Source organism: Lycium barbarum, chromosome 11, assembly GCF_019175385.1.
Source record: "Lycium barbarum isolate Lr01 chromosome 11, ASM1917538v2, whole genome shotgun sequence".
In the NCBI taxonomy this organism is placed as follows: domain Eukaryota; kingdom Viridiplantae; phylum Streptophyta; class Magnoliopsida; order Solanales; family Solanaceae; genus Lycium; species Lycium barbarum.
In genome coordinates, this window is record NC_083347.1 from 33,826,554 (window position 1) to 33,845,483 (window position 18,930).

An 18,930-nucleotide genomic window follows, 5' to 3' on the forward strand; every position below is an offset into this window, starting at 1 on the left:
ACAAAGCACTTCTCAAGAGGGTGACCCACAAGTTGATGATACTTGCAATAATTCAGGTCATTTGTTCTTCCATCTTCATTGGGCCGCTTCATCTCTGGTAAATCAATGAGTTTCAACTCAAGTAGTTCATCAAAAATTTCAGGGACATCAGAATCCAGGAAGGGATATTCTGTTTCTTGCATCTCCTTCAAGGTCGACTTTCGGCTTGTGTTGTCTTGGAAGGAAGTTGCTTTCATACTCTGCTTCTTGCTCACCTTTGTAATAAGCTTTACAGATGAGACATTAACGTTCATGGACTCTTTGTTGTCACTCTTGGGAACAAACTTGCTTCATTTCTTGGGTTCCTGCTTGTCCTTTCCTTTGCAAGAGTCGTAGACAGGCATTACTTCATTTCCGGTGGAAGACATGCACAATTCCATGTCATGAGCACGAGTAGCTAATTCTTCAAAAGACTTTGGCTTAATTCCTTACAAGATGTAGTGAAGCCCCTAATGCATTCCTTCGATACACATCTCTATCGCAGCAGCTTCGCTGAGCCTATCTTTGCAGTTTAGACTTGCATTTCTCCATCGATTAATGAAATCGATAACTGGTTCGCCCTTCCTCTGGCGAGTTCTTGTAAGTTCAACCATCCTCACGGTATGCCTTGTGCTATAAAAGCGATTGAGGAACTCCTGCTCTAGTTGCTCCCAACTATCGATAGAATTAGTCTCAAGATCAGTGTACTAGTGAAAGTAATTTCCCTTGAGAGAGACGAACTGCTTGACAAGATAGTCTTCATAGGTCCTATCGTTGTTACATGTTTCAACAAAATATGCAACATGTTGCTTTTGTTGAAATTTGGGAGGTTGATAACCGGCGGGCATCTTGAAGCTATCAATTCTTGTAGTGTACGACTTTCCATAAGTAAAAGAAGACTTGGTAGAAACTTCGTACTTATCCTTGATGGTCCCTTTGATAAACTCCTTTAGTCAGTCAAGCGGAATCATCCCTTCAGAAGAAACTGGAATTTTCTTTGTAGGCGGTGCTTGTTTTGCACGAGCTTCAGTCTTTTGTGTTTCTGGACCCTTCCCAGGTGCGAGGCTGGATTCTCCTTCTATTAATCCATCCATCTTGTGCATCAATTTCTCAATCCGAGCATCTTGAGTTTGCACATGCTTGGCCAAGCCGTCGATCACCTTTGTCAAGTTTGCTAGCGTCTCCTCCATAGATGAAGTGTTAGTTACCATCGCTTGCATGATCGTTGGGGATATTGGAGAATAGCATGGATTGTCGCATAAGTTGATCTTTGATTGGCTTACTTCATGTGGTGTGAGTGGAGAGGATCCATCGCTTGTAGTATCATCATCTTCCTTCATGGAAAAGTTCTTGGATCTAGAGAGATCAAGTAGAGATAGAGTCTTCTTAATCTTTTCAGTGTCGCTTCCTTCCTCCGATGCATTGGTAGAGGATTGTGCTCCTATTAGGAATGAAGATTCGCAAACAGGAGTTGATGCAGATGACACTTACAGTGCTTGTTGTCCCAACATGCTTGCTTTGTTCCACGTAACTGGTCCAGTGCTATCGAAGATAATGTCGAGGATGCTTTCCACATCAGCAGAGAACTTGGAGTCAGTAACCTTGGAGGAAATTGATTTGGAGTTGATCTTCTTTGAGGCCATTTCGATGTTGTAAAACCTTGATGATCGAAAAGTTGAGATGAGAGGTAGAGACTGTCCCACTGGGCGTGCCAGACTTTGTAGACAATAAAATTCGCGTCGAGAAAATAATAATCAAGACAGGAAAACATCGCAACAATCGTTGTATTTGATTTCAGAATATGAGTGTTACAATCTCTATGATCCTCTGATTCATCTTTTAAATAATAAATTCAAGGGCTTTTGAGCTTGATCTTGAACTTGATGGATTTGATCTTGACTTGTACTTGAATTCAAGGGCTTTTGAGCTTGATCTTGAACTTGATGGATTTTATCTTGACTTGTACTTGAATTCAAGGGATTTTGAGCTTGATCTTGAATCTGGCGGTCTTGATCTTGAACTTGTACTTGGATTCGAGGCTTGAAGCTTGATCTTGAATCTTTGTCTGGCTCTCTAGAACTTCCAGAGAAATACTTGAATGCTTGAATGCTTTTAGCTTGTAGAGAAATCTGCGGCATTTGATCCACGAGCTCTCTCTGGCTTCTTGTTAGAATTTTTGTCCTTTTTCGGAATTATGAGGCCCTTATTTATAGTTGTAGGATGGAGGAGTTGTGATAAGGACGAACTCCTTTTGGCCAATCAGATTTCAGTTGATATGACGATATTTGATTGCTCGGAACATGTCACTTATATACGTGGCACACTTTCATTGACCTTTGAGTTGATTAGGCATGATGCATCATTCTGACAAGTGGCATGAACCCATTGACTCTTTCATTTGACTTATCACACCACGTCATTTGACACGTGGCACCAATTTGGGCCTCTAGGAAGATGACATCTTGAGCTTAGCAAAGTGAGCTCATTCTTTATAGCCCAAATTAATGGACTAGCCCAATAAAATTGGATCATTAATCAAATCCATATTTTATTGGACTTAAATAATTAATTCAATTATGTTAGCCTATAATATTTATTTGGACTAATATATCTTGAATTTAATATAATCCAAATTTCTTGTGGATTTAAATTTAATAAAATATAATTGTCCACAACCTTTTCTTACATACTATTTAAAAATTTATTTTTCTATATCATTAATAATAATGCATTAATTTTACTAACTCTAAGAATGAATCAAATTCAATTGTACCTTGACACATTGTATTACTTGTGGTAACTTTAAGTCTATCACATGTTTTAATTGTGGGTCTAATAGTTTTGAAAGGAAGTAGTGGAATAGATGTTTAATTAAAAAATTAATGTTGGTAATTAAACTTTATATTACAAAGTTTTGGCATTATACAAAAATTATCATTTAAAATAAATAAATGTGTAATTTCATAATCTCCCATATAAAACTTTTGTTTTTTTTGTTTTTAAATTGAGGGAAAAATTTTCCTATTTCAAATTGTTCAAGGGCAAAATTGGCCCATTTTTCCTTGTTTTGGAGCAACCGTCAGTAGAAATTGTATTTTTGAGTTATTTGACTAGTTGGAGGATATTTTTGAGCTAGTCTAGCGGTGATGATATTTTTGAAAAGAAAAACGTAACGGAAAGTAAAATTAACCTATTTCGAATAATTTGGGATATTTTAGACCATGTTCCCATAAATTTTTAAAATTAGGAATAACAAGTTAAAGTTAAAGTGTATGAGAAATTAAATTCTATGAATATCTGAATGTTTCTTCAATTTAAATTACAGTGCGTGTGAAAGTGAACTAAACCGGTTATAGAGAGGGTTCCACCCAGGTTTACTACGAATGAGTGGCAAGGGCTTGTTTGGAACAGCACAAAAAATTGTGAACACCTAACCTGTTTTTGTAGACTTTGTCACTGCCAGTTGTGAGAAAAAAATGCAAGGGGTTATGAAGGCTCATCAACTTGCTAGGGTTTTGAGACACTCTTCTCTCTACTCAGTTTCAAGACTTCAATCTCATTGTATTATTGGAGCTAATGAATCATCTTGTACCAACAACTCTTCTTTATCCCGTGGTTACTTTACCTCTGGTAATATATTCCCATCCTCACCTTGGGTTTTTTCGTCTAATCCCATATCTAATAATATTGGAGAAACAAAAGGTGTTTTTCTTCTGCATTTTACTTGGTAAAAAATGGTGAAATATGAGCGATTTAACTGGTTCTTGATTATGTGTTCTTTTCCTTCACCATGTTTCCTCTGGTAATATTCCGTATTCCATTTGGGTTTTCCTTTAATCTCATATATCTAATAATATTGGAGAAAAAAAAAAAGGTGAAAAATGAGCAATTTGATCTGTTGTGGAAGAGAAAACGGGAAAAGAAAAAAGAAGACATTTTTACTTGTTCTTGATTATGTTTTCTTTTCATTTTCCTTTCTTTCTGCGCCATTCTCTAGTTTTGGGAAATCTAGACATTGGTATAAAAATTATGAATGCTATTTAAAGATTTTTCCAATTAACCAGATTTTGAACTTAGACAAGTGTATACTTGAATGCTACTCCCTCCGGATTAAAAAGAGTGTTCACTTAGCCATTTGCAAACCCTTAAGAAAATACTAACTTCTAGGCAAAAATAGGTAATTTGACTAAACTACCCTAATTAAAGAGGTATTGGGATTTGATCACTTAACACTTAATAGGGGCAATTGTGTAAGAATAAGGTTAATTGTTTCTTGATTTGTTTAAGTGGACACTCTTTTTGATCCGGAGGGGTAGTAAAGTTGCTATGTTTTCCAGCTAAATGACAGATTTGACATACTAGTAACCTAAGATCAGTATTCTGACTAAACAGGTACAGTTTATGGAAATTATATGCAAACAGAATGCAAACTTCAGAGAAATGTATGTCACTGTCAGAAATGCTCTATGATGCTCAGGGCATCATTTTCTACAGAAGCAGCGGCAGTTGAAAGTAGTGCGACAGGTAATACTTGTTTTCTGTTTGGTTTTGAGTGGTTTGAATTTTATATCTGAAACATACTTTTAAAGCAGAGTGTGTGACAGAGTTGTATGACAAGATAATGAAGTCCATCGTGGATCAAAGAAGTGCTCCGCCGAATGCCTGGTTGTGGTCCCTAATACAAAGTTGTGCAAACCGTGAAGATGTTAATCTTTTATTCAACATGTTGCAGAGTCTTCGGATGTTTGTTAGTCTTTTTTTCTTCTTGACTTATGAATACGAGGTCCTTGATAATTTGCTCATCTAACGGTAAGTAGCACGTGGTATATGTTTGAGTGCAGAGACTTTCAAATCTCCGTATCCATGAAAACTTCAACTGCGCTCTCTGCCAGGAAATTACTAAGGCATGTATACGTGTTGGGGCCATTGACTTTGGTATGATATCTGATGTGTCTTTATTACTCAAATCTTTTGTTACTTACACAAGAATTACAAACCTTTTTGAGAGTTCTCTTTTCTATTTCTTCAGTATTTAAGCTTAGTTGCAAACTTGTTAATATCTATAAAGCAGGTAGACTTTTGGAGTGAAAGCAGAAGTGCATCTCATCTTGTTGCTTTGACTCTATGCTACACGTGCTCATCCAAGCTAAATAAAGATTAATATTTGTCAACTTCTGGTTAAAATGCCCATCTTTTTCCTGTGAATTTTTTAAAGTAGGAGTACACTAAAAAGTTCAGTTTTTAAGTTCATTTTGTGGTTGTAAACTTTAAAATAGAAAGACTAATCTTCTTAGGATTGTAATTCTTGCTAGGATGACATGTAAGATATCATTCTGGTAATCTATATGGATTTGCTGATGCAAAAGTTAAAGCTTTCAAAAGATGGACAGCTTAGTAGGGCCATAAATGGGATAAAAGAATATCAGAATTATTACATGTAATTGGTTTTTTTTTATTGGTATTTGAATGGACTAATGGATAGTTAAACTGAATTGTCAAGTATTTGTGCTTACAAAGAGCTTATTGAGAATGTTAAAGCTTCACCTCGTATACAGGTAAGAAGGTGTTGTGGAAGCATAATGTATATGGACTAACTCCTAATATTGGATCTGCACACTGTTTACTGGTAATTTGGGTTCAATTTTGGCTTCAAGATGTATGATATGTGCATAATGATTATGCCATATAAAAACTTGGTGTTGTATGACTGCAGTTATTTGCTAAAAAGCATAATGATGTTAAACTCTTGGTAGACATTATGAATCTGGTGAAGAAGAATGACTTGATCCTGCAGCCGGGAACTGCAGATATAGTCTTCAGGTACAAATCTAGTACAAACTATTTCCCAATATCTCTTCCTCCTTTGCCTTTTATTTTTGTTCTCTCCTGTGTAATTAGATTTGTGGTACTCCTATTCTTTACCAGGATCTTTTCTATATTTCTGTAACTTGAGAAATTGTCAATGCCCATTTTAACTGTCTATAGACATAATTAATCGTGCCTTGAAGGCCCAGGGGTTAGCTGAATTGGCAAAGATTGAGGGACTTGTGTCTTAGGTCACAAGTTCGAACCCTACGCCAAGCAAACTAAGTCCAGTATTTAAGTGGAGAAGGGCAGAGGGGCGGCCCATCATCCCCAAGTTACAATAGCTGCATTGGCCCAAATGGTTGGCTCCAGACGGCTTTCTTGGTCATTAAAATAAAATAAAATTAATCATGCCTTGAGCACATTGGTGTGAAGTAGGAACCTTTAGGCCTATAGGGGTTTGTATACTACTTTTGAAAAGAAGATTGATTTCTATTTGAAGGGGGGTGCGCTATTTAAGCTTGTTTTCTAAATTCTGATGGTCTATTTGTTAAATTTATCCGCGCTGTGAATTTCATAGTTCTATATATATATATTTTTTTTTTTGGGTAAAGCATAGTTTTTTACTTTTATATTGAGGTCAAGACCAAACTTTGGAATTGCATATTATATATTTATATTGCATTTGGTTACAGTAGGATTGCACCCATTGTCACGTTATGGAGTGATAGAGACAAAAGAACATTCTCTAGTTCAACAAAAAATATGAGAGCCCAATAAAATTGTGCTTCGATATCAAGTTGGATAGTCCTTAATTTTTGGATACTTCAGAATAGGGTCCTAACTTCCTCCTTAGAGGTTTGTGCAATAGGATGAGAGAAACTTGGTAAACCAATTCTAACCATATTGTTCGACCACATTGATGCCAAACCGAAGTGTCTCATCGAAGTATTCCTCGAGCTCTGCGTCATGCCTGACTGGTTCCTCCACAGGAGCAGCCCTTTTCCCTGCAGCCCGGCTGCTTGAGGCAGCTGTGGATTTGCCGGTATTCATACGTCGCGATGTTTGAGACATTGTACTTGCACAAGATGAACACCATTAGAATAAGGTATGCAAACTGAAAATAAGTGCTATAAGTAGAGACGCCACCCCACACGTAGGCTCTTGGCAAGTTCACAGGTAAACCAAGTTAAGGGGATTCAGACTTCCCCACAAAACAAGACAACAATCGTCGGTATTTAGATTCTACTAACCGGCATAACCATTCATTAATCAAAACAGCAAGGTGCTAACTTTGTGCTGGTGGTATGGCTTGAAATTGCATTGCCTCATTCTTGGTTGGGTATATGGATTGAATTGGTTTACAAAGTTTCTAGCAACAGTAATCCCACCCTGGAAGATCCTATTGACTACCGGAAACTGAGGAGAAAATATTATGACATTCATCTTAGCATTGATTCGATGGGGCTGTACTCATTGACTTATTAGGCCCGCGCAACCTCGACATAGTTTGCGAATTCTATGCAAACTAGATACCAGGATTGGACGTGGAGCGAGATTATGTTGTCCCAGTACGGGAAAAGAGGGTCAAATTCTCCTACAAGGTGATCAACCAATTGATGCATTTTCCTGAAGTGCCACCTGTTGGATTTGAGGCTTTTATGCGAAGGCCATTCGTCACAGACGTTATGGGGCAAATTCCACTGCCACCTGGGTTCGTGATACTGATGATTGCAACAAGCGCCTGAGGCGGGCGGATTTCAACCTTGAAGCAAAGGTCATGCTACGTTTTGTGATTTTAAGGATTATGCCGACTAAACATGATTACGAGGTGGCGAAAAACATGGTTTGTCTAATCTATGCCTTTTGACCCGTGTACCATTAAATATGGGCAAAATTATGTTATCTGAGATGGCACGGGTCTGGAATGAGGAAAAGGATGATTGCGCTACCCTAGCTGATTTGGAACTTTCTTGTCCAATTAAGGAGTATGATGTCACAAATGTGTTGGAGTCTAAAGGTGAGTCGAGTGCAGGGGCTTGCCGGCGAGCAGCGGTACACCCAAATTGACCAGTCAATTAGATTCTTAATGGAGTATTTGCGGATTCGTGCCTCGTGAGAGGAGGAGGATCTTGAGGAGCTACAGCAGCATGTCCGACTTGATCCCATGAACGCCCATTTCCTTGATCTTGGGGAAGCTCCTGCTCTGCTTGATGACAAGGATGCGAACGGAGACGACCCACTGCCCGACGCTACTGATGGTGCTGATTACAGGCACTTAGATGCTTTCCTCAGCTTGTTTTGATAATAGCAACAGATATGTAGGGCAATTAAAGGGTAATTGCCTTTTTTGTGATGTCGTTGTATAACCTGTTATTCTGCTGAAATTTTCTAGATATTTTTATGTTCATTTATGAGTTTGTTTAATTTGAGGAAGGTTACACGAGTTTTATTAGCTTACACATAGATAGAGTACTTATTTTGAGGGCATGCCGACAAAATGTCACTTAGCTATGCTTATAATAGCACCCAAGGGTGTGGCCTAGTGGTCAATGAAGTGGGTTGAGAACCATGAGGTCTCATGTGCAAATCCCAGCGGAGGCAATAATACTAGGTGATTTATTGCTATCTTTCCAAGGTTTGGTGGGTAGAGTTTCCTGATATCTGTGCTGGTGGGAGGTAATAGGTACCCTGTGAAATTAGTCGAGGTGTGTGCAAGTTGGCTAGGATACCATAGTTATTCAAAAATATCTTAATACAAATAACAACAGTTTTATTATTGCTATGTCATGTCTGAACCAATCTGCTGCGTAAGTGTTCCTTACACACTTCAGTCTTTTAATAAGATCTTTTTACTTGTTGGATTGGTTTACTGCAGCATTTGCTCCCAAACTGATAACTGGGACTTGATATGTAAGTATGGTAAAAGGTTTGTCAAGGCAGGAGTGAAGCTACGAAAGACTTCCTTGGATACTTGGATGGAATTTGCCTCAAAAATAGGTACTTGTTCATCCTTTTCTCCTATTTAAAACTTTTCAAAAGATAAAAAAGGGCAGCCTAGTGCACTAAGCTCCCGCTATGCACGGGGTCCAGCGAAGGGCCAGACCATAAGCTTTTCAAAAGATAATCAATCAAAAAAAAATTTAAAAAAATTTAAAAGAGATAGAACTTTTTATTGCAATTTTCTTTTTGTTGCATGCGTGCTGTAGTGGTTGGTGGTAAGTTTTATAATAGAAGTATAGAACCAAGTAATAGGGCCAATTTCTTAGTGGCTTCAGTAATAGTTTCCAAACGAGCTCTAAAACTTACTGCGGTGGCTTTGACATACTGCTGTTGACTGCATTTGCTTCTCTGAAGGAGATGTGGATGCTTTGTGGAAAATTGAGAAGATACGATCAGAAACGATGAAGGAACATACTCTCGCAACTGGAATTTCATGTGCTAAGGTAATTCGTTTGGTTAGTTCGGATTTATTTTACGTTTTCTTTACCTGCTTCCCGTTCTAACTTCAGCACAAAACTGAATTACCGAAGGGGATAAAAATTTGTAGCATATGCCCTACTGGATAAGCGGTTAAAAAGTATTTGAGGTCTTGGTAGTAGACCAGTAGACACATCTTTTTGCGCTTTCTTGCATTTAACACCATCGTCACTTACCTGCCGAAAGAAACGTGTGTCTGGATCGCTCTGGATAGTAACACCTTCTCTTTCCCATCTTCTTAAATACAACTGAAGTAGGCAGCCATGGTTATGTAACAAACCTTACTGATATAAGGGCTGGCTATCAAGATTAATACACGGTGATCTGTAGTGCTAGACAAGTATTTCCCCACAGAGCCCTTGTAGTTTTTCATAGCCTCAGAGCAGGCTGGATAATGGTAAAATGCAGCATCAATGTAGAAGATGATTGGAGAACTCCTTTAACATTGATTAGAAAATTGACTAGTTGATTGGTTTCTATTTCTGGAACTCCTGTCTGCTCATCTTTCTAAATTGCTTACAAATTGCAACTGCAACATGATGAACCTGCACCTACTATTTAACATCTTTTGCTTTCGGGCAAATGTAACCAAGCACTGGAGAGGGACAGATGTGCTCTCGAACTCGACATTAACAAATTTTGGTTTTATTTGTAGGGTTTCCTAATTGACCACAAAACTGAAGATGCTGCTGCCGTCATTCAATTACTCAATCAGGTTGCTGCCAGTTTTTGCTTGTTCTAAATTTTTGGAGTCTCTTATTTTATTATTTTATGGAGAGGTGCTATCAAGCATGGGCATAACTTGTGTAATAGTAAGGAATTTATAATTCGAATTGGAGCTTCGTAAATAGTCAGCTCTTAGACAACTAGAATGCACTAATGCTTAAGTGCTCAAAAGATTGTCCATTGTATTGACCAATGGATAACGTGCGCTACTGACTTCAGCAATTTGATAAATTACTGGAAATTCATGCTCCCCCCCCCCCCCCCCCCCCCCATAATCATGTATATCTCTATTTTTTTTTTCTCTCTTTTGGATAATTGATCGTGTATCTCCCATTTGAATAGACTTTTTAATATGTTGACCTTCTCAATTATCGGCAGCATTCAAATGTTTATTTCATTTTTGTTTTCTGACTCAAACATTGATTTCTTAAATGTTCATAAATTGACTGACTGATACTTTAATCATCTAGCATGCACGTGATGTCAGAGAGTGGGTAAATATATCAATTCTATGATTTGCCAGATATTAATTTTGTCAAAGTTCATCCAATCTTCCTTACTATTGTGATCTTCCAAACATTGGGGGGGGGGGGGGGGGGGGTTCTTATGATATGTGATTAAAGACTATTGTTTTTACAATATTTGGTTCAATGAAGGAGAGGGAAAGTGGCCCCCAGGGGGTTGGCTCAATTGGCAAAGGTCGAGGGACTTGTGTCTAAGGTCACAAGTTCGAGCCCTACGCCCAGCAAAATTAAGTCCATCATTTAAGTTGAGAAGGGTAGAAGGGCGGTTCCATCATTCCCAGTTTCGAAGGCTGCGGTTGGCCCAAGGGTCGCGTCTAGATGGATGTCCATCATTCCCAGTATCAAAGGTTGCGGTTGGCCCAAGGGTTGGCTCTAAATGGTTTTCTCAAGGAAAAAAAAAAGTGGAGGGGAGGCACAGGGAAGAAAGAGGGTTTTCTATGCTTTAGTTCTCCTTGTTGAAGGTTTACAGGTCCCTGATTTTTGTGCATTCCATCCAATTACATGGTGTTGAAAAACTAATGAAGAAGGTTGACATGCATTTCCATATTTGTTTATTCTCTTTTGCTTCATAACTGAAAAAGACAAATGAACTTACTCCATCCCTTCAGCTGTTCGTTGCAATTAGACTTGGATGTAAGAGTAATCAATGAATGACGGATTATTATTGAACTTTTACCTATTATTCTCATGTTCTCTTAGTTATCATCGTGTGCTGCAATATTTGGTCTTCGTTGCATTTGATGTATATGTTTCCTTTGAGCTGTACACTTAGAGTGCTGATTTTCATTGCAGACGGTACCCGATTCGAGAAGGCAAAAATTCATGGTTGAACTTCAAAAGCTAGTTGCAGACTGGCCTTTGGAGGTGATAAAGCGACAAAAGGATGAGAGGAGGAAGGTAAGCTGTTTATGCTTTTTATTTTGAACATACTAGTATATTATTTTGAGAATTATTACCCTTTTTTTGGAGTTGGTCTGTAATTATTTAGTACTGACGTAGGGCATTAGGAGTTTTTTTTCATTCGTTTGTTCGTATTTATGGGTTATCCTTTGGATCATAGTTTGCATCTATATAGTTTTCCTTTTTATTCTGATCCCAGTTGACTGATGCTGATTTCTTAAAAACATGAATTTTACGTCCTCTCCTCAAACCCGTGTTCTTTACACTACACCAGACATTAGATTACAAGAGAAGTGCTTGTATCTTTTTAGGTCTTTTGTTATATAATATATATATATATATATATATATATATATATAGGGCAGTGTTTTGGACGGCGCGCGGCGACAAAAGGCGACAAGGGCCTGCCTCGCCTTAAGGCGAGGCGAGCGGCGAGGTGCTCGCCTTTTTGAAGTGCGGCGCCAATAGATACCAAAAAATTAAAATATTTAATTGCATATATAAATAATCAAAATCTCACTAGCAATAACATATTAGCAAATATTTCAATTCAAAAATTAAAAGTAGGATAGTAGATTCTAAAAGTTTAGAACTTGAATGAGTCAATGACTCAATAATTATTGAACAGAAAAAACAGAGGAGAAAACACAGTTACTGCCTCACTGGCAGTTGAGAAAAAAAACAGAGGAGAAAATAGAAAAAGAAAAAAACAGAGTAGAAAAAGAAGAAGAGAATAGAAGGAGGAAAAAAAAATTGCAGAAGTCGCCGGAGACAGGAGTCGCCGGTAAAAAAAAGAACAGAAGAAGAAGCAGAAGAAGAAAACAGAGGAGGAAGAAAGAAAAACTGAAGAAGAAGAAGATGGAGAAAAAGAGCGTACCTGAAAAGCTTGAAGGAGAAGAGAGGCAAAAAAAACCCTAGCCGTTGTTTTCATTTAAGTCTTCAACTTTTAATTGCTTTTTTTTTTAAATACCCACTGTTACCTCGCCACAAGTGGCGCCTCGCCTCGGCGCCATTAGCGCCTTTGGCTCGCCTTTTGAAGGTGAGCTCGCCACAGCCCTAAAAGGCAGCAGAGCCACGCCTCGCCACGCCTCTCGCCTTTGGCGAGATGGCGATCGCCTTTCACAACACTGATATAGGGAAAGTTACTGGTTGGAATATTATAAATTGCCTTTGCAAATTTCAGATGTAAAATAGGTAGAAGACAGCTAACCTACACTGGAAGAAGTATATACAAATACAATCTCCCTACTCATAGATAGATTAGAACCCACGACTACAACTTAGCCTTCTTGACAACATAGATTGAGGCTAGGGGTCCTCCCAACAATGACATTATTCAAGAAGCTCCATGGATAACATGGGTAGTCATATTTTTTTTTTTTTTTCAAACTGGTAACATTGGTATTGATAGCACTAGGGCAGTGCTAAAGCCATATTTACAGAGGAGATCCCCACAACCAACAAAATCTGAAAATCACTTACAATTGCCCTATCAAACCCTATGTTACTCGGACTCTTCAAAAATGGACACGGGTGCGTGTCGGATCCTCCAAAAGTAGTGCATTTTTTAAGGATCCGACACGGGTGCGGCTACATTTTTGGAGAGTCCGAGCAACATAGATCAAACCTATTAAAGAAACCTCCTCTACAAAACACTCTTCACACCAGAAATGAAACAAAAGAAGACACTTCAGCTTCATGTCCTGCACATGGGTAGTCATATTATGTGTCACACCCCAACCTTGGGGGTGTGGCCGGCACCTGGCACCCGAAGGGCCGAGCGAACCAACTGTGATATCTAAACTCTGTAACATGAATCATAAGTCGACGAGGCCGCTGAATAACAACTGTAAGAAGTATATCACGACAACCTGCAAGTAAAAAAGATCCAACAACACATATATGCATAACAAGGGCCAACAAGTCCACAACCAAGAAAGACAACTAGTCAGAAGGCCGGCAAGGCCAAACACAATACCTGTACACTGACTGATAGTCTGTAAGCCTCTAAGAGCACTAATATGCATCAACTGGTCAGGACAGTGGCCCCGACGTACCCATAGCCATACTCTCTCTCTCTATATATATGCATGCATCCTATTTAATGACTCTGACCAGCAACTCCGGAGAATGGAGTGCAAACATTCCTGCTGAACTTTGGTATCCTACTGAAAGAGGTACAACAATCCGTCTACCGCACCTGTGGGCATGATCACAGCGCACAAAATGCATCAGTACGAAAGATGTACCGAGTATGTAAGGCAGTAAGCATAAACATAACATAAGCGTAAGAGATACAGATAACGTGGAAAAAGATGTAGGGACAACCTGAAACTCTGAACGAGGCCACTAAGGGCGACCATAATCATGACATAAATGTAAATGCATGCCCGTAAAATCATTCCTCACTGTGGAGGCATATATCATATCAAATAACAATAATAAATCCCTTTGTGGGGTGAGCTCATCATCATAACATTATCTCTGCCCAACTGATCAGTGGCAATGCACATCTACGTGCCTACCCGGCCGCCTACAACACGACTCGGTAAAGAAAGAGATACATCTAGGTGCACAGCTACGTGCCTACTCGGCCGCCTACAACACGGCTCGGTAAAGAAAGAAACATGTCTAGGTGCACATATAAGTGCCTACCCGGCCGACTATAGCGCGGCTCAGTAATGAAAATAAATACATATATATATATTTAAGTGCAATGCAAGACTGACCTCAGAAGAGACATCATAGAAAGAGTCGGAGTGACGTGTCGTCGTTACCCTCCGATTTTCATTATTGTCACTACGTTCTTTAGCTTTCAATCAAGAAGACCATAAATGTAAAGAATATGAAATATACTCGATACGGATTACACGTGAGGTAAAGATCAACTTAAATGATTGGAAATACAACTGCCTCAACTTTGACGTGAAGAGTACCATAATGAACATCATTCTTCAATTGACAAACAATAGATACGAACTACGGGAAAGTATTCCAACGTAAGCTATTCATGAGAAGAGATGATATTAACTATTTCGGAATGTGGTTGATACAGGTTACGGAAATAACGTTTCAATGAAAGCTCATTTGAATTCTAGTCATGCCAAGAAGAGAAGAGAAAGCCCTACATACCTCGTCAATTAGAGTTATATATGTTTCCCGAGTCCTTGAATGCCTTACGAACGATTTCCTACATAATACGGACTATTCAAGATCAAAACTAAGGTCATAGCTTATAGAAATCTTCATTTAGACATTTAATCGAGCAACTCATGGGCATGAATTTATAGGACTTTTTGTAGCGTAATTTCCTCGTAAAACGCTACCAAATTCTACTTTTCTACTCCTCCTCGTCAATACGATCCAATCCATATCAACACAGCTCCAAACAACACGTTAAAACCACATAAAACAGCCCAACTATCAAGCCCAGTCCATAAGAGTTCACAAGAATTGTCAAAGCTTATTCTATGGGGTTTTCACCAAATTTCTAGGTTTAATTACTTGTAAGGCTCAAAGAGATGAAGGGAAGGTTAAATCATACCTCAAAAGTTGAATAATACTCTGCAACTTAAGTTAGTTCAAGACGAAGCTTCTTCCGAAAATCGAAACAACGAGAAATCTACGATTCTATGATTGTCATGTGATTCCTTATGTTGTAATCACTTGATTTGCCTTTGAACTTAGTTGTGATTGATGGAGAATAAATTTGGGAGAGTATAAGGGCTGTTCTAGGGTTTAATATTGATGAAAATGAGGGCCTAAAACGTTGGGGACTTTATTTATATCACTTAAGTTGGGCCCACTGCCCTGTGGCAGTTTGCACCCTTGGACGGAAATGCAGATTTCTCTCTACTCGGACGTCGTATTGACAAACGGTAAAATGCAATGGAAACTAGACTCGTAGACCTTCGATTTGGTAGGTGGATCACCCTGTAACTCCCAGTAGATTGAGAAAAAATCTCCGAGACATCTGACCCAAATTTCAGTGAAATTTACAAACTTAACTTGCGACGCTCTTTGTCGACTTTCGTATTACAACTCGTTTGACTTCCAAACTTAACAAGAGACCGTTATACAATTCAAATACTTTATATCATTACTTGCTTAGCATGTGGAGCACTCCTAATCTCACCCAAAAATACAAGTTATCGTATTCCCAACTTGCCGATTTTTGACGAAACTCATGCTTCTTTGATTCATTCACCCTCCAAATCTTCCGCCACTTACTAATATTATTTATACTCTTGTAATCATTTTTATTAATAAAATAAATCCCTTTTATCCTCAACATAATTTCTTTTTGAACTTACGTCGACTAACTCATGATGCGACTTTAACGTGCGAAAATCCGAGGTGTAACATTATGTGTCATGCTATCCAATTTTTTGGTCCGTATTAAATATGGGTGGTTGGACTTTTTATCCGTTTTTTGTAACCAGTTTTCAATATACATACCCGATCCGACTCGCCAACTTGCCAGCACTACCTTTTATTTCTCCCTGACCAATCTTTAATTGGTTAGAGTGCTTCAACGCTTCAATTTTACAACTAACAGTCAGACTAATAGATTGATTTTCCAATCAGTTGAACATTCCTCTCTACCAAAAACCAACCCGACATCGAAGTAACAATAACGTACCCAGTGTAATCCCACAAGTGGAGTCTGGGGTTTAGGTCTTCTAACTTTTTAGTTTTGGGGTTCCCACTTTTATAATAATATAAAATATAGATAGCTATAGGAACTCCGCCTGTGTGAGCTCGCTCACATTGCCGGTCCCAAGCCCGGATAAAGGAGGAGGGTTGCCGAGGGTCAATCGGAAACAGCCTCCCTACCCGGGTAGGGGTAAGGCTGCGTACATCTTACCCTCCCCAGACCCCACTATTGTGGGATTACACTGGGTAGTGACCATAGATAGCTATAGGGCCACTCTATAATTGTGCTTATGCATAGTCTTTCATGGTTACATTTGCAGGAGTTGGCTGCAACACTACAGCATGATATTCCTACCATGCTCAGTGCCTTGTCAAATATGGGCTTGAAGTTGGATGTAAATGTGGACGATCTGACAGGAAAAGAAGCCGTCTTATCTTGAATTTTGGTGAATAAACATCAAACATCATGTTATCCCTTTACTGCGTAATTTTTGCATTACGGAGAAGCAGCCATCCGGTTTACTGCCTTCAAGAATATATACACATGTTTCAGTCTTCGCAGCTGTGATGCAACCTTTAGTGGCTTGAAGGTAGCCTCAGAATACTCACCATTACTAGTTAGCTTGAGTGAGGATTCTTATGAATCCGACACATTGAATTACCATTCTCATTAATTGACTTCTGTTCTGAATCATGTTGATGGGGCTTATAAGTTAGTTCAAAGTTCTTTTTTCCATTTTAGGTTCTCTTTGATATAGATGGTTCTGACACTGCAGAAAGAGATGGTAACCTTGACGCGATCAGAAGTTTTTGTTGGAAATATCAGATTTTGATCAATTTTGATCTGGAAAACATGACTATCCCTGCAATAAATAGAAGTTACTTTCCGTGGTATGTTTGTTTTTACTCGACAGGGAGTCGTCAACTCAATTGTTTAGCTATATTTAAAGGTGCAGATTGTGGAAATTGGATTAGCAAACTAAACATCTAATAAGTATCGAACTGGTTTTGCGGGTATGTAAAGCATATTTGAAATTTATTATAGTACTTTTTAGTTAACATCACGTTCGTGCTCTGTTGACCTCAATGTTTCCCTATGGTTCCAAGTTTGATTCTTTCAAATTCTGAAAATGGTATTTGCCAAACTAGCTCCCATCTCTAGCTATTAAACATGTCACTTGACTGCTAACACTTAAGTCTTTCTAACTCCTTTCCTATTTTTCTTCTCATTTTTTGTATTATAAAATCATTTCAAATAAACTTCCTAATAATATGTGCTAAATGGTACTCCTATTTTTCATTTGGACGTTATGTATTGTAAATATCTATGTACTGTTTGCTGCAAAACAAATAAATGGATAAAAAGAAAGAAAAAGACTCAGGTTTGTGTCATATGTACCATGAGTTGATTTTTTATGAACTGCTGTTAACGTTAATATTTCATACTTTCTTTTACTACCATCATATTTTCACTATTTATTGCACTTCTAAACTGCGTGCCAATTTTCGACTTACTCCTGTAAAATTATAGTACTTCAAAGTGCAAAAATAGTGGACTATCCTGGGAAGCTATTTCACGAAGATATCGGTAAAATTAACTTACCCCTCAAATTAGAATAATAGTTGCGATTTTTTGGATTGCTAAATATTAGCCGTACTTGTATGCGCACGAGAACCTGCTTCTGGTATATGCTTTATTTTCAGACGTATTTGACTTCATGTCACACCTTTTGCATGTCAAAACAAAGTACTATATGTGAATAACTTTTTATTGTGAATGATGATAACAAGTCAATGTGTCGTTGGATTTGTGCGTACAGTGGAAAGCTATTTCATGGGTTTCTAAGCAATACACGTGCATTAATTATTTTACTATGGAATCAGTGTTTATTGCCTTAGTAGCGGCAGAAGAAGAGGCAAAATAGTTGAGAAAGTTCTTGCTAAACATAGAGTTGTGCCCAACAAATGCCAGTTGTCGTCGGGCACTGTGATAGTGAAGCAATTATGTCTAAAACATTTAGCAAGCTATACAATGATAGATCTAGACATATTACTTTTAGATATGAGTACATAAGAGACACCTGATTTCTGATAGTATTATTACAGTTGTTTATGTCAGGTCTATTGATTTAACGACAATCTTGCTGACTTGTTAACTAAATATATAGTGACCACTAAATGTACTTTTGTTGGTCTAATGTGATTTTGATTTGTCTCTAGTAACAAAAATCTTATTTTAATTATTGGTTAGAAATACGAAAGGTTTAAAGTTAAAAATACATTTTAGCTAATTTGTGAATACCGAATATTATTATACTTACGAAAAAGAGGGCGAGTACTGAGTACAAGTTACTCTTAATGAAAAATCAAAATTCAAATTAAGAATTAAAAATGTCGTATTAAAAGCTTGTTTAAATCTTCACCTATAAAAACGTAAGACGCGTTGTCAATCAAAGTTTGAGATAGTATAATGAATTCATGAGGCAGCACAAGAGCATAATATAGTGCACGTTGTAAAGTTGAAACGATTTGTGTGTAAAAAAAATTATTTTGTTAATAAAGGAATTATGGTTTAACAGAACATTATCTAAGCATTAATTTTGACAAGTTCTTAAAAATATATATATATATATATATATATATATATATATATATATATATATATATGAATAAGTAGTGCGTTGAAGTACTCTGAAATACACCTACTATATGCAAGAAATCTTAATTACATTAGTGTAATTAGTAATTAGAATGAGGAGAAAATATTTGTCTCTTATTAGTTGAAGACAAAAGAAAAGAAGTGATTTTTATACACTTCTTG

General features: G+C 37.8%; 1 protein-coding gene across 4 annotated transcripts; it reads left to right on the forward strand.

The window, feature by feature from the left end:
- Positions 1–3,397: 3,397 nt before the first annotated feature.
- Positions 3,398–17,093, forward strand: LOC132616877 (uncharacterized). Of its 4 annotated transcripts, XR_009573453.1 has the most exons (12): positions 3,401–3,648; positions 4,411–4,542; positions 4,611–4,765; positions 4,860–4,953; positions 5,574–5,644; positions 5,732–5,838; positions 8,702–8,823; positions 9,181–9,269; positions 9,959–10,018; positions 11,346–11,450; positions 16,430–16,699; positions 16,852–17,093. XR_009573453.1 is itself a non-coding variant. In XM_060331633.1 (11 exons), exons 1-11 carry the CDS (start codon positions 3,495–3,497, stop codon positions 16,547–16,549), a joined length of 1,206 nt encoding a protein of 401 aa, XP_060187616.1. In that variant the 5' UTR covers positions 3,398–3,494; the 3' UTR covers positions 16,550–17,093. The 4 variants fall into 4 exon arrangements, 3 of the variants coding, with proteins under 3 accessions (XP_060187616.1, XP_060187617.1, XP_060187615.1); XM_060331633.1 differs by having other exon boundaries at positions 3,398–3,648; positions 9,184–9,269; positions 16,430–17,093; XM_060331634.1 differs by having other exon boundaries at positions 3,399–3,648; positions 4,623–4,765; positions 16,430–17,093.
- The last annotated feature ends 1,837 nt before the right edge of the window (positions 17,094–18,930 follow it).

Coding starts and splice junctions, on each gene's coding strand:
- LOC132616877 (XM_060331632.1), top strand. CDS start 3,495: ATGCAAGGGGTTATGAAGGCTCATCAACTTGCTAGGGTTTTGAGACAC. Junction 4,543..4,610: donor AGTTGAAAGTAGTGCGACAG/GTAATACTTGTT, acceptor CTTTTAAAGCAG/AGTGTGTGACAGAGTTGTAT. Junction 4,766..4,859: donor TGCAGAGTCTTCGGATGTTT/GTTAGTCTTTTT, acceptor GTTTGAGTGCAG/AGACTTTCAAATCTCCGTAT.